Raw genomic sequence first — 24,889 nt, 5'->3', positions numbered from 1 at the left:
CTAAGCAAATAGGAGGAGACTTTATTAGGTTGCATGTAATGTCTGTGCAACAAAATAACTAAGGTCAGAGTTTACCTGTTTCTTTTGCTTCTTTACATCACTCAGTAATAATGCTACTAGGGCCCTTGGGGATATTCAATGACCACTTAAGGACTATGGGAAGAGGGTGACAATAATAATACGTTCAATATTTTGCAGAATTTCTAGAACTTCACATATTTTTCTTTAATTGGTCCAAACTCTCAAACATTTTTCTTCACTATGACTTCTAATATATCCTATTATCTCACCCAAAGCCCTGACTAGTCAACCAGTTTCAAAACAATTTCAAATACATTCGTTCTTGATAAGGAAATCCAGAATAAAGTTTCATACATTTACATAATTCAGGTGAAGTGGCAATGGAGAAATGGTTTTAGGTGGCATTTTGGTTTGGATGGTTTCTGTTAGATAAAGAAATCAGAACAATTACAAGAGCTTATCCAAACAGAAGATGATGTTTTTCATAGCCTTTTAGTTGATATAGTAAAACTGGCCTGTATTATGAATTATTTTTTACCGATAGTGGAGAGAACTAATACTGTATAATATCCAGTATTAACAGGATGAATTAATAGGATGATTGTATGCCACAGTTAGTGATATACTTAGATATTAAATGAATATTACAATATGGTTTATTTTTAAAATAACTTTTAAAAATTCTGTATTTCTCTTAACTCAAAGTAATGCTGTACGACATTTCTTGAACTCTTGAATTTGACTTATATTTAGACGTGAAATACATCTGTTACTCAATCCCTAACTTACAAACACTAACTTTCCAAATTCTTCATTTTCCAGTTATTGTTCTACTTTCCCACTTTAATAACTCTGACTTACATTTTCTTTCCACTATTTTCTTAAAGTTTATTAAATGAGAGAGCTTGCCATCAAAATACACCTAAATTCTTTTCTATTTTCAGAATGGATTCAGTATAACTCATTAGTTCAATCTCTAACTCACACATTGATATAGAGTCTCCCCTGTCTCTTGTCCCAGATTGCAAGCATATCTGTTTAATATATCTAGGTCAAATTTATAATTCTGTAACAGGAACCTAATGGATATTAAGGAATTTAGTGCTACTATGAAAAAGATGACCTAGTATCCAGATACCTTGATTTTTTTAAAGTTTCTAAAGCTTAGCGGATAACACATTTTCCCAAGTCAATGGATACTATACTTTCCAACCCAGATAGCCATAATTTCATTGTGTACATATGATAATAAGTGACATTTTTAAAGTACTTGAGAGTTTACAAAATGCTTTCACTATCTTGTCTTTGACACAAGAAGGTCATGAAGGTAGGTAGATGAAGTAGGGACAGGAAAAGAATTTGGGTTTCAAAGGGATCAAATATATTGTCTCAAGCCTTATAAGGAAAATAATCTAGTGAGGATGCATTTGGTGGAGGAGGTGCAAGCTAAGTCTGCCTCTGAACAGTCTTTCTTGCCTACACAACTCCAGGAAATAATTGGGGAAAACCCGCAAAGGAAAAACATTGTTTTAATTGCCTCTAACTCCAAAATAGAATTTCTAAGAGGTTAATAAAGGAAATGCAACTTGCCATCAATCAAAACAGTGATTTGGGCTTTTCCAAATATCTAAATAAATACTTAGATTCACAAGGTCTATGGTAGCTGGGAATAATTTTCACAATCTTACCAGCTTAGAAATTTACTCAATTATCTACAAATAAGTCATGAAAGGATGACATACTCAAGAAGTCACTGAATCATTGACCAATAATTGTTTCCTTAACTATTAGTGGTCCTATAACATTTCCAAGTTAGTAATCCCTATAATTCCTCCCAATTGGGATCTTTTCTAGTTTCATTGCTCTTTCTTGAAAGTGGCTATGAAAACTATAATCTGAAGCATTTCGGTACTACTCAGTACATTGAATAAGGACAAGACTATCACCTCTTTTATTATTTATAACTTTCCTATTAAAACATAGATTTTTTTGGACTTCTTCTACACAACTGCACGTATAGTTCATATCATCTTGTGTTCTTTAAAATATTCATTCAACTTGTAATTATTGAGCACCTTTTATGTGCCACCATTAAACCAGTAAGAAGATGACAAAAATAAATTAATACAGTCTTTGACTTCACAGATGCACAACTACAAGTATATAAAAAACACGGGTACCTGGCTGGCTCAGTTGGTAGAGCATGCAACTCTTGATCTTGGGGTTGTGAGTTCAAGACCCACGCTGGGCACAGAGCTTACTTAAAAATAAAATAAAATAAAATAATTTTGATACTACAAAATAAGTGATATAATAATCATTTGTACAGAATTCTATGGAAGCACGGGGAAAGGAGGGCCTAATTTGAACTGGTGGGGTTAAGAAAGACTTTAAATAGGAAATGATGCTTAAAATGTATTCTAGGAAATGAAAGCAGTGTTACAAAGATTTTTTTCTTTTTTTATTAAGTAAGAAACAGCAGATCACATTCTGAAAAATGAAAGGGATTTTGACAAGTTCCAATTTAGAAGGATCAGGGCACCTGGGTGGCTCAGTCAGTTGAGTGTCCGACTTTGGCTCAGGTCATGATCTCACAGTTTGTGGGTTCAGGCCCCACCTCAGTTTCTGTGCTGACAGCTCAGAGCCTGGAACCTACTTCGGATTCTGTGTCTCCCTCTCTCTCTGCTCCTCCCCAACTCATACTCTGTCTTTGTCTCTCTCAAAAATAAACTTTAAAAAGATTTTAAAAAAGAAGAAAGATTGGCAGGAGAAACAACTGGAAAAGTTGAAAGGAGCTAGATCACAAAGGGTTGTTGCATGCTAGAATGCTTCAACCTGACCAAGAGGAAGTATACTTTCTTTAGAATACATTAAACATTTAAATGACATGATCAGTTATTACCTTGAATGTTCCAAACATCTAAATACATACAGCAAGAGCACAAAGAATTAGCAAGCATGAGAAACAGACTCTTCACAAGAGTCTCAGACCCATATCAATGAAAGCTTCACTTAAGGGTCAGCAGGAAGGATGTAAAACAGGTAATAGACTTGAAAGCCATTTATGAGGCAGAAGGAATTCATGACTCATTACAGTGAGATATAAGGGAAAATGAGGAGTGTACAAATGTTCCAAATATTTTTTAAAGGCTTCATGCCAGAATTGATGGTGTTAACAGAAACCAAGAATGAGAAGTAGGCCCAGTGGGGAAATGAAGGAGTGAATCATCATGATGGGTTCCTGGTTGCATATGCTGAGTCTGAGGTTCTATATTCTTATGTATGCATTCTAACAAGATGACTAAAGGAAAGGGAAAAATAGAGACAAGGAGAAAAGGGTAAACTGGACAAATGAACTAGAATAAGATTAGAGAAAGTCTTGAATTAGTAAGAAGCCTGCACTGATTCACAAAAGAAAAAAAAAAGTAACATAGGTGTTTAAAATAGGAACCTGATGTGATAAAATGTTATTTTAAAAAGATAAGTCTAGTAGCAACAGGGTTAAAAACATCCTAGGAGAAAGACAGGTAAATAAACTGTCAGCAACACAAAGTTTAAAGTGATGAAAGCCTGTGTGATTACAAAGTTAAGAGGAGTGGAAAGGAAAGAATGGGGTCTCTTCTTCTCCCTGGGCTACTTATCTAAAGCCCTCTTCCCATACTATGTATTTTCTCATCTACTCTAAGCCTTCAGGTATTTTCCCCACATGTTGGTGACTCTCAAGTATATCCTACGACCCAGCAATTGCACTACTAGGTATTTACCCAAAGGATACAGAAATGCTGATTTGAAGGGGCACACGCACCCCATTATTTATAGTGGTGCTATCAACAATAGCCAAATTATAGAAAGAGCTCAAATGTCCATTGACTGATGAATGGATAAAGAAGACTGATGAATGACTGATGAATGGATAAAGATGTTATATACAATGGACTATTACTCACTGATGAAAAAGAATGAAATCTTGCCATTTGCAATGACATGGATGGAGCTAGAATATATTATGCTAAGCAAACTAAGTCAGAAAGACAAATATCGTATGATTTCACTCATATGTGGAATTTGAGAAACAACATATAAACATAGGGGAAGGGGAAGAAAAAATAAGATAAAAATAGAAAGGGAGGCATACCATAAGAGACTCTTAAATACAGAGAACAAACTGAGGGTTGCTATAGGGGTAGTTGAGGGGGGGATGGGCTAAAAGTGTGATGGGCATTAAAGATGGCACTTGTTGGGATGAGCACTGGGTGTTATATGTAAGCGATGAATCAATGGGTTTTACTGAAATCATTATTACACTATATGTTAACTAATTTGGATTTAAATTAAGAAAAAAAAAAAGACAAGTAATCCTCAAAACGTCTCCCTCACTCACCACATTCTTTGACAAGTCCTGTTAACTCTGACTGATAACTAAGTTAATCATGTGCAATTTCATCCAAGCATCATTGCCTCCACAAATACTCAATAATTCTTTAAATTCCATTACTACTTTTTCACATTCTTGCCATTTTCATCTCACACCAGTCACTCACTCACTAATTGGTTTCCACAATGAAGCCATATGGTCTTTATAAAATATAAATCTGATTATTACTTTCCCCATGATAAAACCATTGAAAGGTTCCTAATACCCGCAAGACAAAGACCAAAGCCTTTAGCATGGAGTAGTTATTACTTGACACCTTTTAACTTCTCTAATCTCATTTCCTATACTAGTTTTCTATTGCTGCTAACAAATTATAACCAATTTAGTGGCTTAAAGCAACACAAATTTCTTAACAATTCTAGAGCTCAGAGGTTCAAACTGGGTCTTCCAGGGTTAAAACCAAGATGTTGGCAGAACTGCACTCTTTCCGGAGGCTCTAGGGGAGAATGCGTTCTCCATTCCTTGCCTTCTCCAGCTCCTTAGAGGCAGCCTGCATTCCTTGTCTCTTGGCTGCATGACTCCAAGCAACCATTACTTCTATATTCACATTTCCTTTTCTGTCTCTGCCTCTCCTGCCTCCTTCTTTCCCTTACACGGTTCCTTGTGATTATGTTTGGCAGTGACACTGAACCCACCTGGATAATCCAGGATAATCTATCCATCTCAAGATACTTAACATAATCACCTCTGCAAAGTCTCTTTTACTGAGTACAGAACACATCCACAGGTCCTAGGGATTAGGGCATAGATGCATTTGGAAGTCCATTATTCTGCCTACCACACCTCTTCTCTCCATTTCCCCTGACTACTAATATATTCTCTACTTCAGATGGATAAACTGGAAAAGGGTTTATCACCTCAATCATAGTTCTTATTTACTTATCTGTCTTCCCAATTAGACTAATTTCTTCTGGGACAAAGACTGTCATAGTCATCACAGTATCTTTAGTGCCTAGTTTCCACCATAGAAGAGGCTTTCAATATGTATTTGTTGAACGTTAACTGAAGAGCCAGTCAGAGGTATGCTGCAAATCTGTGGATTCCTGGAAAATTCTGACCAATTTATTTTCAGATGAACTGATGACCTTTCAGAAACCCCACATTGAAGACTGCAATAGCAGTGGAGGAATCTTTTAAAAGTTTTTTCTAGAGAAGATTCAAAAAGCTCTATGGACTCACAGTCCACTCTTATGGGCATAAAAAATGATTATGTTCTCAAACTGAAGTGATTCCAGAGGCAAAAGAAAACACAGATTTATTAGTCAAAAGAGAACACAGCATTGCCAGAAAGTATTGGTAAAATTATTAATTCTTGAGTCCATCATTAGAAATTATCTGTAATGGCAAACCACAAAACAGTGAGGGCCAGGATTTGAACATGAGAGTTCTTTATTATTAAGAGATACACAAGAAATTAAAAATGAACTGTGCTGATCTTGATTCTGTTTCTCATTACACAGTCCCCGATCAAGGTTTCAGGATGTCCCATAAGATAATTTCTCTCCACGAGTATTTCTTTTTTAAGACCTTATTTTTTGGTCTAGTTTTAATATATAGTAGTTATTACATAAATAACAGAAGGAAAAACTTTAAGTTTCATTTTCTCTAAGGCTTATAGATGAATGAGGCTTTCCGTTTTAAAAAATCACTTGCAGATATCTTTTTAATGTCCTTGGTCTTTCTAATTTAATTCCTATTATCTCAAAGTCATTAAAATTCTTAGCATGCATATTTAGTCTACATAAAATAGGATGTGGGACAAGTCTTTTGTGGCACAATTAAATTATTCCCTTCAAGGACAACGTAGCAGAAGATGAACACTAATTTAGTTAATATGGTAAAAAGGAAGATAAATGTTTTTTTTTTTTAAGTGCAAACAAGCAATGCCTGTTCTTGTATTTCATTTTCACTTTTGAAATGGGTTAATACAGGACAGTAATTTGCAAATAAGGAATATTAAATATTATGTAAGATTACTTTACTGCTTTAAAGTTAATATGCGAGAGAAGTCTCATCAAGGTGTCAAAGGAATTTTATGGAACGAATAATATATAGTTCACAACAGTATAAAATACAGACAAGCCAAAAAAGAGTACACCAGAAATATTTTTCATCTGTACTTAAAAATAGCTATGAAATTTGCTAAGAGCATCATAACCACATGAAAAAGTAACTTCTAACATAAAGCCATAAAAGAAGAAAGTGAAAATATGGAATATAAACTACTATACAAATGGAACTGAAACAGAACATATCTTATTTCCAAAGGGATTTCATTCATAAACCTCAATCATGCTCCACTTGGGAAACATTAAAAGCTATAATTCCTATATTGTTCTAAAACAATATAAAGTCTCAATTATTATATTTTTTCAAATATTATATCAAGTATTTATTAAATGGCCATATTTTTTCAAAATAACATCAAATATTTCCTGAGTTATGCATCAGACCCTGAGATGCATAAAAATGAGTAAATATATCTTTATTGCTCTCAAGGGGGTTATTAGCTAATGGGGAGGATCTCAGATAAAACTAACAATGACAGCTGAGTGAATAAAATAAGTACTGTAACTATGGGAAAGTTCAAGGTGAGCCCAGAGGAGGACATTTTTATTGAACACTTTACAAGTATCTATATTATCGGGGAGCCTGGCTGGCTCAGTCAATGGAGCATCTGACTTCGGCTCAGGTCATGAACTCACAGTTTGTGAGTTTGATATCACAATTTGTGATGTTGGGTTCTGTGCTGATAGCTCAGAGCCTAGAGCCTGCTTCAGATTCTGTGTGTGTGTCTCTCTCTCTGCCTCCCCTGCTCATACTCTCTTTTTCTCTCAAAAATAAACATTAAAAATTTTTTTATAAATATCTACATTATATAAAATTGACAAATTAAAATGGAAATTACACATCATCATCAGGGGTTTTCTATCTCAGAAGTTGTTGCAGGCTGCAGGCTGTAGAGCCAGCAAGAGGAGAATAGTTGTAAAGAAGAGGGTTAATGTGGCTGAAGAGACTAATTTGGTGTACTTCCATATCTTATCAACTCACCTCACCTATTCCTTACCTTACCACTTCTTGCCCTGATATTCTATTGACCCCTTCTCTCCTGTTTGAATTACACAAGTACCAACATAAAGAATATTCTCTGTCAGGGTGCCTTTGTCTTTTCTTTGGTAGAGACATTTCTTGCTTTCTAAATCTCACTACCTTAGACCCAGAGAACATCAAATAAGCTCCCAATGTCTAAGTTCAAAATATGAAAAGACATTAAAAGAGACGGTAATCTTCAATTAAATTATTTAGCACTGATAGTTTCCAAAATGAAATAAATTATTAACAACATATCATGGACTTTTTTTGTAAGGGAAAACAAAATTCAACAATACGCCATTCCATGTTACGATTTTTTTTTCCACTCAGTGTATGGATCCTCCACAAACTTGGCTAAATGTTAAATTCCTCAGGTATATAATTAAGATGAGACATTTGTAAATGTCATAGGTGTAATCTTTTGGTATTCTGGAACTTGTTAAAACTTTTTAATATATTTAATGCTAATTTTATTAATATTTTAATCATAAATCTGGATCCTAGAAAATTTTACTATTCTCTTCAGCAAAAATTAAAAAGAGGAAAAAAGGATGATGCAAAATGATTTATATTAAGTTGTATTTTACATTATGCCCTGGGCTATTATTAAAGGACACTAAAAGCAACAACCAATGAAATCTATTCCTAAACTTTTGCAGAAAAGTTGTTAAAGACATTGTTATAACTAAAATCCCAAGAGAGAATTTTCATTTAGAACTTACTGGTAGTAAAACTTTATTTTAAACAAATTAATATCCTTCCTCTTCTCTAATCATGAAATTAGTTAACTCTTTTTCTATAATGGTTTCCATCTAAATATTTCTTTTTTTTTTTAATTTTTTTATTTTTTTTTTTTAATTTTTTTTTTCAACGTTTATTTATTTTTGGGACAGAGAGACAGAGCATGAACGGGGGAAGGGCAGAGAGAGAGGGAGACACAGAATCGGAAACAGGCTCCAGGCTCCGAGCCATCAGCCCAGAGCCCGACGCGGGGCTCGAACTCACGGACCGCGAGATCGTGACCTGGCTGAAGTCGGACGCTTAACCGACTGCGCCACCCAGGCGCCCCTCCATCTAAATATTTCATGCTCAACAGAGGAATTATTAAAAGTCTTTAAGAGCCTGCATTTTTTTTTTTTTTTTTTGCCATGCTGACGTGTCCACCATTACTTATTTTTTCACCGGTACTAATAACTTGTTTTCATTTCTATTTTAACATTATTCACTGTAATATAATTTGATTATGGCTACACAGGTTCTTTCTGAAACATGGTAAAATAAAAATTGATTTGTTTTTTAAATGTGCCAATAAATTCCTTAACTTCTTCAAGCAGTTAAAAGGGCAAATAGCCTCAATATTTTAGTGGGGTATGTGGTATCACCAACTATACTTTAGATATGCTTAGTTTACATTTTCCCCTTGGTTATAAACCTGCAATAGAATGACATTTTCCATAGACAAATCCTAATCTTGGTATGTGAAGATCTAAAAAATCTGACTTCAGCCGAAACTTTTGAGATTATTCACCTTTCTAAATCATCTGCTTCTGTCAAACTGATCTTGACTTCCTTAAAATAAGTCTCAGTTTTTAGATTATTCCCTTGCCATAACCACAAAAATCTTCTCTACTCCTTCTGCCTATCCTTAGGACCTACTTCAAATCCATATTCCTCTATGAACCCAACTAAGCCCATTTGTTCTTCTTCTGAATTCCTGTAATATATATTGGTACTTTAAAAATCAATCTTGGGCACCTGGGTGGCTCAGTCATTTAAGTGGTCGACTCTTAATTTCGGCTCAGGTCATGATCACAGGATGGTGGGATCAAGCCCCATGCTGGGCTCCACACTGAGAGTGGAGCCTGCTTAAGATTCTCTCTCTCTCTCCGCCTCTGTTCCTCTCCCCCATCCATGGTTTCTCTCTAAAACTAAAATTTAAATTTAAAAAATGCTGCTTTATAGTGTTCTACTAAATATTACCATAAAATATTGCTTTGAAAAAATTGTAACATTACCAAAAGAACATGTTGAATAAAAAAATCTAAAAAACAAACTTAAGTCAGAAGAAGTTACCCATAACTCCTCCAATTGGAGATAATCATAATATTCTGGAGTATAGTCTTTGAACTCTTCTGTATACATATGTACGTGCATCTTCTATGTGTATATACATTTCATTTTTTGAAAAAAGGATAATACCGTAGCACTATTTTACAAATTATTTCTTCTTTAACAATATAGAACATGAACATTTTATCCTTTTAACAATAATTTTTTGATAAAGCATCTCCCTAAAAAATTATAACTCCTTAAGAGCAGGTGTCATGGTTTCAATACTTTTTTAAGTTCTAAATGGATAAAGCATTCACAGTGTCTTCAAAAAATAAAACAAAATAAACAGTAAAATACAATAAATGTAAACAGTAAAAAATTTCCCTTAGACCTCTGCTGACAACTTCAAACCCACGAAAACATGTGTATCCTCTGTTAGATATTATCAGTAGTGGTAGTTTCTTGAGTATATATTTAAAGTTTCTTTATCATTAAAAGCAAACCCAGACATATAATTTTATACTCCCCACACTTTTTTATACAAAAGATAACATGACATAAACTCTGTTTTATAGTTTAGTTTCTTTTATTTTTTTAAGTTTATTTATTTATCTTGAGAGAGAGAGAGTGCACTCAAGTGAGGAAAAGGCAAAGAGACAGAATCCCAAGCAGGCTCTGCACCACCTGTGCAGAGCCCAATGCAGGGCTTAAACTCATGAACTGGGAGATCATGACCTAAGCTGAAGTTGGAAGCTTAACCAACTGAGCCACCCAGACACCCCTTTAGTTTCTTTTATTAACAGTGCACCGTGGGGGCACCTGGGTGGCTCAGTCATTAAGCATGGAACTCCTGATTTCAGCTCAGGTGATGATCTCACAGTTTGTCTCACTGACAGTGTAGAGACTGTTTCAGCTCAGGTGATGATCTCACAGTTTGTCTCACTGACAGTGTAGAGACTGCTTGGGATTCTCTCTCTTCCTCTCTCTCCTTCCCCACTGGCTGGCTCTCTCTCTCTCTCTCTCTCTCTCTCTCTCTCTGTCTCTCTCTCTCTCTCTTAAAATAAATAAATAAACATGAAAAAAATTAAAAATTGAAAAAAACCACAATGCACCTTGGAGTTCCTCATTTACAGTACTCCATCAGATGGAGTACCATGTTCAATTTAACTAGACACCTATTAATGAACGTTTCAGTTATTTCCAATATTACAAATAATGCTGAAGTGACTAACCTTGTGCTGACACCATTTCATACATATACAAACACAATTAAAGGATAGATTACTGACGTGTTAATGCTAAGTCAAAGGTATACGTACATTTTATAATTTTGATGGATTTTGTCAATTTGCCTTCTACAGAGATTTTTCTAATTTATATTCTCATTAGCAAAGTATCTAAGGGCCTTTTTGCACATCTTTGCCAAGAAAGTGAACTATTAAATTGTAACTTTATGCCAATCTAGTAAGTGAAAAAATGATATTTCCTTAGTTTTAATTTCCATTTATTCCACTGAGTTAAGAAATTACCTGCCATATCTTTAAAAGCCATTTGTATTTTTATTTTTTTAACTATCCACCCATGCCCATTAACAATTTTTCTATTTGGTTATCTATTTTTTTACACAACTTCTAGAGGCTCTTTGTATATTAAAGGAATTGGCATTCTTGTGATATGAGTTTTTACTGATTAAATTAGCAAGTGTTTTTAATTATGTATTGATGTTTTTAAAAGCAGTTATTATATATATTTTTTCTTTTCTCTTTTTTTAATTCATCTCTTTATGGTTTTATCTTTGTTAATTTATTCTTTCTGCTACACTTTTATTTAATTATGGATTTGTTTTTCCTAATTTTTTGAGTTGTATGCTTCACCCAATTATTTTTTGTTGTTTTATTGATGTAACTACTTAAGACTCTAAATTTTCTTCTGACTGCAAGTTTGGCTGAATCACTTAATTTATGCATAAAATTTATTTCCCCCACCCATTTCCCACATTCATTGATGCAAGCAAAGAATATAGCTGAGAACTTTAGGGTAAATTCCTCTTTCAAAAGGTGTTTTTGCTGCAGTTTGGTAAGATCTACAGCAGCGGGGCTATCTGGTCATGTCTTAACTTTGTGCTATACAACTTCCACCCAGTCAAAGGTTGACTACCACAACGTGTACTTTGAAGTCGATGAATTACATATGGTTCTTAGTTTCATGAAGAATGCAGTTTATGGACATTTTACTTTTGTTGTTCTCTTTGCTATAGTTTCCAGCAGGGAAGAGGGAAAAAAAATGCTAAGTCACACAACCATGTTCATACCAGAAATCTTCTTATATACCTTCTTATATATTTCTACATGCTTCTCTGAGTCCATGCACATAGAAAATTTTCATAAATACTTTAAAATGATGAAATTACACACTTCAGACAATGTGCTATTAATACCAAATCCTGCCCTTCTACTTGCATTTAAGAAATTCCAATGAGAGGCTGGCTCCTGGGTGGCTCAGTCAGTTAATTGTCCGACTTCAGCTGACGTCATGATCTCACGGTTTGTGGGTTGGAGCCCCACGTCAGGTCTGTGCTGACAGCTTAGAGCCTGGAGCCTGCTTTGGATTCTCTGTCCCCCTCTCTCTCTGCCCCTCCCCTGCTCATACTCTGTCTCTGTCTCTCAAAAAAAAAATAAATAAATAAACATTGGGAACAATTTTTTTTTTTAATTCAAATGAGTTATTCCTATCATGCCATGCCGAAAATGTTTACAAGGTGAGAGATATATGGAAGGATTACTTTAAAATCTAACTCCTTAGACTGAAAAATCATAATATTTAAGAAAGTATGAAGTGGGTTTATGGATGAAATACCCCTGAGAAGTCATTTAAGGAACATTAGTGGTCTCCAAGGCCTATTAATTTTTTTAAGCCTAACATTGCTCTTCCTCAAAATAACTGTTGGTAAAGTTTGAGATAAAAAAAAAACTGGAAGTCAGTCTATGTGTTAAATGCACTATGACAGGATTCTTTTATTAAATAGATCAAGCCTAAAATTCAAGTTTAATTTGACTTCCCTGACTATGCTAAATGAAGGCTAAATATTCAAATATTACCCTCTATTTCCCTTAGCACAACATGTTATATAGTTCCTGCGGGACTAATTTTCATAAAGGATGACACCATAACTGTCAAGTTCACTGTTATATTCTGGTGCAGGAGTATTGGACTATAGCAAAAAAAAAATGTTGTTAAACTACTGATGTTACTGAGGCTATAGATTATAACTTATTCTAGTGGAGGTTGTAGTAAAAAGGTGATAAATATAACAGAATCAGTTTCAGGACACACCTCAAATTTTACAAGAAATGTGATTTAGGGTAAATTATGATCTTTGACTTTCCTAATCTAATAATGGGGATAATAATACTCAATGCACAGTTGTTGAAAAAAATTAATAAAATAACAGAAGTAGAATATTATCACCAGACTATGTACTCAACGTTTTTTTCTTCCTTCATAATTTAAAATCTTCCAAATTTTACCTTTACCTTTTCCAAACCTTCTGTTGTGAGTTATTTGTCACATGAAAAAGTTTTTAAAGAAGAAAGAATACACTATTCTACAGTTTCCAACACATAGCCACACAGATTTTCTTACATGATACTTACAACAACCATGTAGGATTATTGTAGGCAGAAAATGACTTGGGGGTTGACCTGGCCCAAATCACATGGTTGGGAGTGGTGAAAACTGGCATTGAAAAGTGGATTCTTTCTGCTCAATTCAGAGGTCCACAGGGTGATTTATGTATTCTTGATGAATTTATCCTAAGGAGGATAGTCTGTAATTTTTTGTGCTCTTCAATGGAGCTAATAACTGATCTTAAAGAGGCAATTAAGTAGAAATCTTAACAGCGAGCATTCTATATCAGAACTTTTTTTTTCCAAACTGTGGTCTCTGTAATTGGAAATCTAATAATTTGACATAATATCTCATTTTCAAGAGCTAAAAATAAATAAATAAATCACTTATCTGTCTTCAAATTTTAAACACACAGTACTTTCTAAATATCTCATATAAAATGACAGCATAAGAGGATTAATTGCAAAAGCAGAGCTAGCTAGATGCCTCCTAAAATAATATTACTGAGTGTGATTATGATTTATAGTAGGAAATTGTATTTTGTCTTTGTCTCAATTTCTGGCACAAGGCTCCTAAAACCCTTGGAAATTCCTAAGTGCTCAGAGCCACAAAGGTGTCCTTTGTTACGCTGAGTCATGGTTAGACAGCTCTAGGTAACCTAAAGATAGGGCTAGTGCCATGAAAACCAACCTTGTGATTTGAGGGTTGGAGTTTTCAGTCCCAACCTCTTAACCTCCAGGAGGGAAGACAGGTTGGATAATGAGTTCAAGCCCCAGTTGTCAATGATTTAATCAAGCATGCCTATGTAATGAAGCCTCCATATAAACCCAAAAAGACAGTGTAGGGAGATCTTCCAGGTTGGTAAAGGTGTGGAAATTTGGGAACAGTTGTGCCCTTAGACATCAAGAAAGTGTCATTCCCCTTCCCACATACCTTGCCTTATGCATCTCCGACATCTGGCTCTTCCTGAGTTATGTCCTTTTGTATCCAACTGGTCATCTATTAAGTAGAATGTTTTTCTGAGTGCTGGGAGGCACTCTAGCAAGTTAACTGAACCTAAGGAGAAGGTTGTTGGAACCTCCAATCTATCACCAGGATAACAGAAGCATAGTGACAACCTGGTTTTAAGATTGGCATCTGAAGTTGGGCAGAGGAGTGGGGAGACTTGTAGGATTGAGCCCTTAACCTATGGGATCTAACTCTATCTCCAGGTAGACCATGTCCAAATGGAATTAACTGCTTGGTGGCATGTGGGGGTAAAAATAAACAAAAAAAACAAGAATTTAAAAAAAAAAAAAAACAATGGCTGGGAGAAAAAGTTCTTAGAAATGAAGAACATTGGTTTTACTTTATTTAGATAGCCATATGACTACAAAAATATTCCCTTGAAATTAATTGACACTATTAAACATAAATATTTTGTTTTGAAGAGACTCACCATGAAAACTTACAAAATTTTATACAGAACTTTTACCTAAATGAAATGAATTTCTTAAATTATGTAATAAATAACTGACCTTTTAAGATAGTATACATTAGTTATTAAATTAATCCAAATCTGCGCTTACCTGCAATCACTCCATTTGTCTACACTGTTCCTGCCACACTAGCTTCTGCAGCTCCTCAATTATACCTAGGAACACTCTTTCCCCAGACACTCAAGGAAGAAAGATACTGACCCAATGAAACACGAGCATGGCTCTAGGGCCTTGGAGTTGGCATCTGTTCTCACAGGCCAGTATTCATGCTGTGCTGTTAAATGCTTTTACTATTGCTCCTGCATATAACCCTACGGACAAGTCTTTGGTTTGGTTCACTTTTCTCTTCAAAATTTATTAGGAGGCCTTCCTGGATCACAATGATTTAAAAAACCAGCTGTTCCCTAGACACACACACATACACACACGTCACCTAACCTCTGACCTCACCATCACACTCAGGTCATTATCTGCTTGACGGGCTTCATTTGCATAGCATTTATTGCACTCCAACATAATATAGATCACTGCTCAGCAGAGTGTGTGTTAACTAAATATTTGCTAAACAAATAAATATTAAGTCACATATATTTTCCAGTCATTTCTTTATTAAATTTTTATATTATTTTAATAATTTAATTACATAATTAAGGAACATGGATATAGATTTAAGGAAAAAGGAGTCTCTAATTTCATAAAATGTTAAATTGAAAAAGACTTCAACCTATCAAAAACCGTATCTCAAGATTCCAAAAGAGGAAAATTATTAAACAGTAATATTGGAAGAAGCAAGCTATGTTACTTAACTATAAAGTAAAATAGTCTTTAAATGATCTGAAACCAAGAACATGAAGAGAAGACCTAATTAAAAGTACAGCTTTTCTCTTGTATGAACTGTTGTTTGTGTACATGTGTCCAAAACATTAATGCTGTTGCCACAAACTTGTCTCTTCACAAGTTAGTCTCTGTCACAGAAAGACTTACTCTCTGGGTGCCTGGGTGGCTTGTCAGTTAAGCGTCCCACTCTTGGTTTTGGCTCAGGTCATATCTCACGGTTCGTGAGTTTGAGCCTCACATCAAGCCCTATGTCGAGCCCCAAGTCAGGCTTACTGCTGTCAGTGCAGAGCCTGCTTCAGATCCTCTGCCCCACTCTCCATTCTCTCCGCATCCCCTGCTCGTGCTCTCGCTCTCTCTCAAAAATAAACACTAAAAAGAAAGAAAGAAAGAAAGAAAGAAAGGAAGGAAGGAAGGAAGGAAGACTTACTCTCTGCAAAACTGCCTCTACTGTTCTGGCATCCTACACTAAAATGCCACAGTTACTTGATTTAAGCTGGCAGGCAAGTCATTTGTCTAAAGTTCAATTTATTTATTTATTTTTTAAAAAAAAATTTTTTTTTTTCAACGTTTATTTATTTTTGGGACAGAGACAGACAGAGCATGAACGGGGGAGGGGCAGAGAGAGAGGGAGACACAGAATCGGAAACAGGCTCCAGGCTCTGAGCCATCAGCCCAGAGCCCGACGCGGGGCTCGAACTCACTGACCGCGAGATCGTGACCTGGCTGAAGTCGGACGCTTAACCGACTGCGCCACCCAGGCGCCCCTAAAGTTCAATTTAAAGGCTCATTGCCTAACTCACCTGAATTTATTCATGCACTTTATCTTTTTTTTTTATATGTTTTTATTTATTTTTCAGAGAGAGAGACAGAGTACTAGTGAGGGATGGGCAGAGAGAGAGGGAGACACAGAATCTGAAGCAGGCTCAAGGCTCCGAGCTGTTAGCACAGGGCCTGACATGGGGCTCAAACTCACAAACTGTGAGTCGAAGTTGGATGGCTCAACCAACTGAGCCACCCAGGCACCCCTTATTCATGAACTTTAATTTCCATTCTAAAAGAAATTTCTTTAAAAAAACAGCTAAATATGAATAAATATTAAATTTAACAAGACAAATAAACTTCAAGTCACCATTTAAATGTTAATGTTGAACTATGTGTCTTTCTTAACTAAATTTTATCAAGTCCTTATATTTTACCTCAAATCCCAGCATTACCACCCAATATTACTGTTTATTGATTTCCTTTTCATAAAGACTTGTAGTATAGTTTTTGATATTTTACAGTCTTTTTTTCAATTTAACATTTATGAAATCAAAGATACTTCCTTTTCCTTAAACCCACACCCTTGTTCCTTAAAATAAGCAGTTTATTCTAGTCTCTAAAGTCTAGACTCTGTCTAGACTCTGTCTACGCAGATAGTAGGTAAGAACATGGGCTCATAGCTCTGCCTCTTAATTGTTCTGTTATCTTCTGCAAGTCATTTATGATTTTAAGCTTCAGCTCCTCATTCATAATATTGTATGGGGCTAAAAACAACACTGATATTTATTATTATTATTATTATTATTATTATTATTATTATTAATTTACATCCAAGTTAGCATATACTGCAACAGTGATTTAAGGAGTAGATTCCTTAATGCCCCTTACCCATTTAGCTCATCCCCCCTCCCACAACCCCTCCAGCAACCCTCTGTTTGTTCTCCATATTTAAGAGTCTCTTATGTTTTGTCCCCCTCCGTGTTTTTATACTATTTTTCTCTCCCTTCCCTTATGTTCATCTGTCTTGTCTCTTAAAAGTCCTCATATGAGTGAAGTCATGTGATATTTGTGTCTCTGACTAATTTCACTTAGCATTATATCCTCTAGTTCCATCCACATAGTTGCAAATGGCAAGACTTCATTCTTCTTGATTGCCGAGTAATACTCTATTGTATATATATACCACATCTTCTTTATCCATTCATCCATCAATGGGCACTGGGCTCTTTCCATACTTTGGCTATTGTTGATAGTGCTGCTATGGGGCTACTTATAATACTTCATAGGAATATGTAAGGATTAAATGAGATATCGCACATGAAAAGCTCAGCAAGCCCCTGGTCTAACAATTGCTCAATGAATTCAATGCTTCAACAAATATTTAATGAACTTCTGCTATGAGCAGGCACTATTCTAAGCACGGGGGCTACAGCTGCACTAAATGTTAAATATAATTCTGGCCTTTATGGAACTTATATTCCACTTGGGGAAGACAGACAAGTAAAACTATATCATATAAAATAATTTCAAGTAAATACAACTGCAGCAAAGAGATATTAAGAAGCAGAAGAGGGGAATAATAAGGAAGTGAGGTATTATTTCACACAAGGTAGTCAGAAAAGGCCTCTGTGATGAATGACATTGGAATAGAAACTGAACTCAGTAAAGAACAGGTTCTGTGCATCTCCAATGTGCTTGCTAACAGAAGAAGGATGGTGATGGGTGATCAATAACCCCTGTTACAACAGTGCCTTTCATCCTCCATTCTTTTCTACAAACTGTGGGAAGCAGCACAGGAGAAATCAGCCAGTGGAGGGTGAGGGAGAAATGGCTTGGGCACTAGCTTTATTATCATGAGAAAGTTAAATAATTCCTCTAATTCTAGATTGTCTAGTTTCTTGTACTTCTGAAGATAAGAAAGATAATCCTGTGGCCACGGTGTCCTCCAGTTAGGCATTATGATGATATATTTTCATGGGTAAGAAAGAAATAAATAGGAACTGAGAAGTCAGTTGCTATAAACAGAAATTAGATTGAGACCAAAGTAGCACTCTTTATGTAGGCTAAAAATGAAGACTGGCAAGACGGAAATGAGATGTTTTATAGCATATTATATGGTCAAAGACATTAACTTCTTGCACAAATTAAATCAAGAAATAGATTCAAGTTATAAGACTATAAATAATTTCTCAAAGGAAGATATATAATAGATAATACCACCATAATATAATCCATGTCAGTTTGTTATTCACTCATAATTGAAAACTGTCTAATTTTCACAACTCTTTTTTGTGGTTTTCTTTTAAAAGAGTAATATGCTTCATTAAATAAAATGCATAACAATATTTACAACAAACAGATAACAAACTGCATATTTCAAGTACCAGTACTTTAGATCAGGTTAAGAATCAGCTGGATAAACTTCAAATTTCTACCTCATAAAACAATCATACATAGCTCCTTAATCTTCCAGGGCTTTCAGTCTATAGAAGTTATTTTCATAGCCAGTGCTATATAAAATGATGAGATAGATAATCAGCTCCACAGCCAGTGCTGGGAGTTTGAGAGAAAGAGAATAATTGGCCATGTAACAGTCCAGACAATCTACTCCATTTATCTAGGCTCGTTTCATGGAAATTTTTATATAGAGAAGGATATAGCTTTATTTGAAATTATATATTCCTACAAAAGCCCAGATCTGCATTTTTATGTGTCTCTTTTATGGCTTTGGTCTCTCAATTTAGACCTGGCTAAGCAAGTAGAAAATGCAAATATTTGGTTGGCTGTAAAATGGGCTATCAATATTTCTGAAAACCCAGTTGTATATCTTGTTGACCTAACATGGCTAGAACTGCACTGAAATTTATTTCATGCTGGAATTAAAGTTCAAACTTTTACATGTACAGGTTAAGTATACAAAACTCCCATCACTTATAGTGCTAGTGAGAGGGCTATGGTAGAGGAGATGTCAAAGACAAACCCCAGACTTATGGTTTGAGAAACTAAATATTTGGTGGTACAGATTTCCCCCATTATCCAAAAGTTTGCTTTAGGCCACTCTGCTTTTTCAAAAGACTTAAATTAGTACCTGTTTTTGTTAACCGAAAGAAATTCGAAGAAAATTTTCACTTTTATGAAATGGTAATTGCTTCTTTGCTTTATGCCTTTTGCTTACAAAAGATTTCAGAGAAACACTCTACTTGGATAGTGAGGAAAACTTGTACCATTTAATAAAAAAGGAAGAACAAATTTGGGGGTTAAAGGTGATAAAATCAAGTTTTAGGTAAAGAGTGGAAAAATCTCTTATGTCTTTTGGGAAAGATATAAATGTAAGCTAGAAATACAAATTTGGAAGTCACTGATACGTAAACAGTACATGAAGCCATGGGAATTGCTCATCTTAAAGAAAAGAATCCCTAGAATTCTGCAGAACAACAGCAGTTATCCATTGATGGAAGAGGAAACACTGACAAACATCTCTGTTTTACTACAGAAAAATATGAACACCTGTTTTAAACTAACAGAGAATTTTTATAAGGTTTTCTCAAATTAAAATGGGGGGAAAAGCAAAGAGAAATATATAAATGAAGAATGAACCAATCACATAGTTCTAGAAAACTGTGCAAGAAGGCCAATGTCTTAGCCACAGAATTAGTGTTTAGCAATTGACTTTCAAAATCTTCTGTGAAAGCAATGTCAAGGCTCAGCCCCTCAGTAATGACTGAGTAATAGAATGTGAGAACAAATACAGACATTAGTTCTAGACTAACAAAGGATAGCAACAGTTTTTTTTTTATTTATTTTTCTGAATCTCAATTATACATTAGCATTCTTCTAAATAACACTTCCTTCATATTAAAAGTCATTCCTAGATATATAAAAATCAAATTAGCAGATATTAACCTACCAGGTTGTATAGCTGTTTATGGCCACACTGTTCTTGATAGTAGATGGCCTCCAAAGAAAAGGACTCTTACCTACCCCAGGTCAATTTCTGAAACATCAAAAGTACTCAGAAGCCAACCCAGCTCCATTGCTGCACTTTGGTCCAAGCCCCACAGATTTTATCTTAAAACACAAACCTTCTTCATACCCATTCCAAACCTTATTAATCTCTTAAAGCATATGAACGTAATGCGTTCTGTGTTAGATCTTACAGTTAAAAATTACCCAGAACAATCTCTCACCTCACTGCTTGTCCCCACATAAGAAACTTACAATTTACTGTATTTGAAGAAAATAGTATAGTTTTTTTTTAATTTCGAGTGTCTAATAACATATTGTAAACTTAACATCCAAAATTAAAATTCTAATTTACTCATAATTGCTGGACATATTCTTTGACTTTTACATCTTAGAATCTTTCATAAACTGAACCTTTCAAAGTCTGAACCTTACAAAGTAAAAGAAAGGTCTCAAGTGTTTCAAGGAAAACTGGGAAGGAAAAAAAACAAAACAAAACAAAACAAAACAAGAACAGGCCGTTTGTAAACCAGCAAACACTGAATAAAAAGGCAACCCATCCTAATAAAACCAAGGAACTAGCTGCCTTAGTTATATTAGCACTAGTGGTAATCACAAAGTCTTTATGTTTACAAACTTCTATAAATAATCTAAGAACTTTATTTGTTGTGGTAAATGTTAACTCCCAAAGCATTCTTTATATATATATATATATATATATATATATATATATATATACACACACACACACACACACACACACACACACATACATACACACACTCACCTTAGGAATAGGGTTCAGCAGAACTACACCTGATTTCTTAGTGATGACCTGTTTTGTTGTATAGTGATGTTCTATTAGTTGAGGAATGTTTGAAAAACCAGTGCCTTCAAATCGATACAGATTCTGAAGAAAAAACAATAAAGTAGAATAAATATAAAGACATTGCTTCAGCAAGACTACATTAGCAATAAATTAGGTTCCAATAAGAAAATTTACTATTATTGCACAACAATATGAATATACTTAACACCACTGAATGGATACGACAGTAAAAGTAAAACTAAATATATAAATAAAACTCCAACATGCTGAAAAATTTTACCTTTCCATTGAGAACTTACTTTTTATAATGATTAAACAAAATTCAAACTGTTAAAAAATAGTTTGGAAAAAACAAGAAAGAAAGAAAATGAAAAACTAAAAGGACCTGGAATGCATTTTGCCAAATGATAACCAAAAGAAATAAAGCATGAGATATGTGTGAGTTAATGAACAAGAAATGCATTTACATTATGTTTATATATGTCCCATTTGATAAATCTTCCAAAATAAAAAATGTCAAAAGTTTGAAGATATTATATTATATCCAATATAGTAATAAATATCTGAAGACCACCTCAGATGATTGATAAATATTTCCTATTTATCAACATAGTAGTAGTTGGTATTTCTATTACTGGGGTTATTCGTGTATTATTCTTTCACTAAAAGCACCTAGTCATTCACACACCATTAACAAAGAAATAAAATGCACAGTGACAAACAACAAATATCAGCATGCTCAACTCTTACACTTCATGATTTCAAAACACCACAGAGGTAACATTTTCTCCAACTGTGACACAACCCCTTTCCTCTGTCTTCCTATTTAAAATAGGCATACAATAACCATATGGATGAATTGATAACAATAAATTTAGCATTAAAAAATATCTTGTTGGCCACACATTTCAATGCAGGAAGCAATGGAATGCAACGTAATATAATAAACACTTCTTTCTGATTGTTCACAAAGTGCTTGCCCATACATAAACAGGTGATATGTACACATGCCAATATGAATGTGCTCTAAGAAAACTATGTTAAGAAATAAGAACTTTAGACACTACCAAAATGTGGATACTATTTACATTCCTGGAAGATTACTTTCCTAGTTAAAAGATTTAAGAAATTAAAGCTCTTTTTCCATAGTATAAAATAAGATTAAAAAAAATTTTTAAATAAGATTAAGTTTACCAGAATTGAATTTATATCCAACCTTTAAATGGATATTTGTTTCATCAAGTGAGGGACAAACAGGAGCTAGCTTACTGTAACACCTAACCATAGAATATAAATTCAACCCAAGGCAGTTCGTGTTAGAATCAATTCAGAGCAGTTGTTAATAAATTGCCTAAAGAATTTTTGTACATAGCAGTCAGGTCTGCTATGATATACTGACAATGATGTTTAAGAATATTTCATACTGAAGACACTAATATATTATTAGGCATGCAATGCACTGAGCAAGTTCTCTCAGGGTCTCAGTTCATTCATTGGTGAAACAAATATTTGGATCTCCTCAAAGAATGGGGCTTGACCACGTATCAATATACAAAACACTTTGCCCAGTATATGGCACATAGTACACAGTCAAATATTAAATCACCAAAGCAATAAGAATCCTTGGATTATAAAAATTATTCCAGGGGCGCCTGGGTGGCTCAGTCGGTTAAGAGTCCGACTTCGGCTCAGGTCACGATCTCGCGGTTTGTGAGTTCAAGCCCCGCGTCGGGCTCTGTGCTGACAGCTCAGAGCCTGGAGCCTGTTTCCGATTCTGTGTTTCCCTCTCTCTCTGTGACCCTCCCCCGTTCATGCTCTGTCTCTCTCTGTCTCAAAAATAAATAAACGTTTAAAAAAAATTATTCAAATCCAGATATAGGAAAATAAACATTTTCAATGAATGCTTAAAAGTGTAAATTAAATTTTCTCCAGGGATCATCATCATCTGCAAGTAATCAAATATCCTGGAAGGCATTGTTATATGAAACTGATTAAGAAATGAAGAAATGCAAAAGGTTATAGAAGTGAAACATGTAATAACAATATAAACAACCACAAAATTTCAACCAAATATACAGTATTATAACTTGAAAGACTCTGAGAGTAAATCTTAAGCATTCTCACCACACACACACACAAGTATTTAACTGTGTGAGGCGCATGGGTGTGTTAACTGTCTTGATCCTGGTAACCATTTTACAAGGTATGTGTAACAAACCATCATGTTGCACATGTTAAATGTACACAATTGTATTTGTTAACATTTATTGACAATATTTCTCCATAAAGTTAAAAACATACCCACTGTTTTCCCTTTGTCTTCTTTCAGTCTACTCTTAATACAGCAGCAAGGGACCCTGTTACAGCAGATCATTCCATTACCTTGCTTATATTCTTATCTCCCTCAGAATAAAAGCTAAATTCTTTACCATGGTCTTTAAGACACTATACAATCTGTCCTCTATCATCTCTCTTACCTCATTTCTAACCACTACCACTCCCCTCCACTTCCCTCCAGTCCCCCTCATTTCCTTCTTCTTTTAAAACACACTATACACACTCCTTTCTGAGGGAGTTTACATTTGCGGCTTAAATAGTTTCTCAGATGGACATATGGGTAATAGTTTCTCAGATGGACATATGGGTAATGGCCCCCCTACTTCCTCCAGTCTTTCAGCATATGTCATCTTTCAGTGAGGTCTTCTTTGGCCACCCAACACAATATTCAGAATCCATTTTCTCGCCCCAACTAAATTTCTTATCTCCTTTTCCTTATTGAATTTTTCTCCTCAGAAGTTAACACCATCTAACATCAAATATATTTTACTTTTTATCTTGCTCTTCGTCTATCTCTTCCTCTAGAATGTAAGCTCATGAGGTGATAAATTTTTACATTTGCTTTGCTCATCACAGTATCCCCATGGTCTAGAACAGTGCCTGGCACAAATTTCTTAGATCAATAACCACGTATGAATGAATGAAATATAACGCATATTAAATAACTGAAGTTAAAGAGACAAGTAAGATAACTTAACCTGGAAATCAATACTGAATAGTTCAGACACCTGCAAACCCAAGATACTGAAGTACAATGTTGGATAGAAAGCAAGTAACAGGATAAAATTCACAGAGAATCAAATTTCAAATCAGCCGCTAGTGTTATAATGTCTTATATAAAATTCCAATATACATTTATAATTAGAGAAACATTTGAATAGAATAATGGGAATTTTCATTTAAGAACATATCTAGCTTTTAGTTTAAAGACGGTTTTCTGCCACTGATATAGTAATCATGGTGAGTGAATACAGTGATACAACAGCATTACTTACTTCATGGGCTGAAGTAAGAAACTGATTTCTAGCAATTATCTTTTTAAAGCGATCATGTTGACATCAGTGAAGTTCTCAGAGTCCTAACTGTGCAAAACCGATTAACTCACTTTCCTAAAGATGAAGATAAAGTAATGAATCTAGAAATGATGCTAAGACATACGCTTATAAAGTTCAGCTAAGCATCAAACTCAGGTCAAGAGTAGTACATTCACAAAAACTGTTGAGGGCTTGTTTCTTGATACTCTCAAAATTCCGAATATTATAATTTGACATTGTATAAATCTGTATAAATTTCTTGTAGCTCAGATGACATGAAGTTCGGTTCACATACAAACAGATTCTTTTTTAAGTTTTTCTACACGGCTTTGCCAATGGTATCACAGAGAGAATCCAGACTAATCTATAAATCTAAAATTTTTTTTAATGTTCATTATTTATTTTTGAGAGAGAGAGAGAG

At 34.6% G+C, this 24,889-nt stretch overlaps 1 protein-coding gene across 6 annotated transcripts in view; it reads right to left on the bottom strand.

Moving 5' to 3' along the window:
* FER (FER tyrosine kinase) overlaps positions 1–24,889 on the bottom strand; it is a 447,367-nt gene that overhangs the window by 214,409 nt on the left and 208,069 nt on the right. For all 6 annotated transcript variants that reach the window (XM_045500490.1, XM_045500514.1, XM_045500498.1 and 3 more), the window contains one exon: positions 21,056–21,178. In XM_045500490.1, the coding sequence (XP_045356446.1) occupies positions 21,056–21,178 (123 nt within the window). The remainder of the gene's footprint in view (positions 1–21,055; positions 21,179–24,889) is intronic.

Source organism: Leopardus geoffroyi, chromosome A1, assembly GCF_018350155.1.
Source record: "Leopardus geoffroyi isolate Oge1 chromosome A1, O.geoffroyi_Oge1_pat1.0, whole genome shotgun sequence".
NCBI classification, from domain to species: domain Eukaryota; kingdom Metazoa; phylum Chordata; class Mammalia; order Carnivora; family Felidae; genus Leopardus; species Leopardus geoffroyi.
The sequence above is the reverse complement of the archived record's forward strand: the minus strand, read 5'-3'. Positions and strand labels throughout refer to the sequence as shown.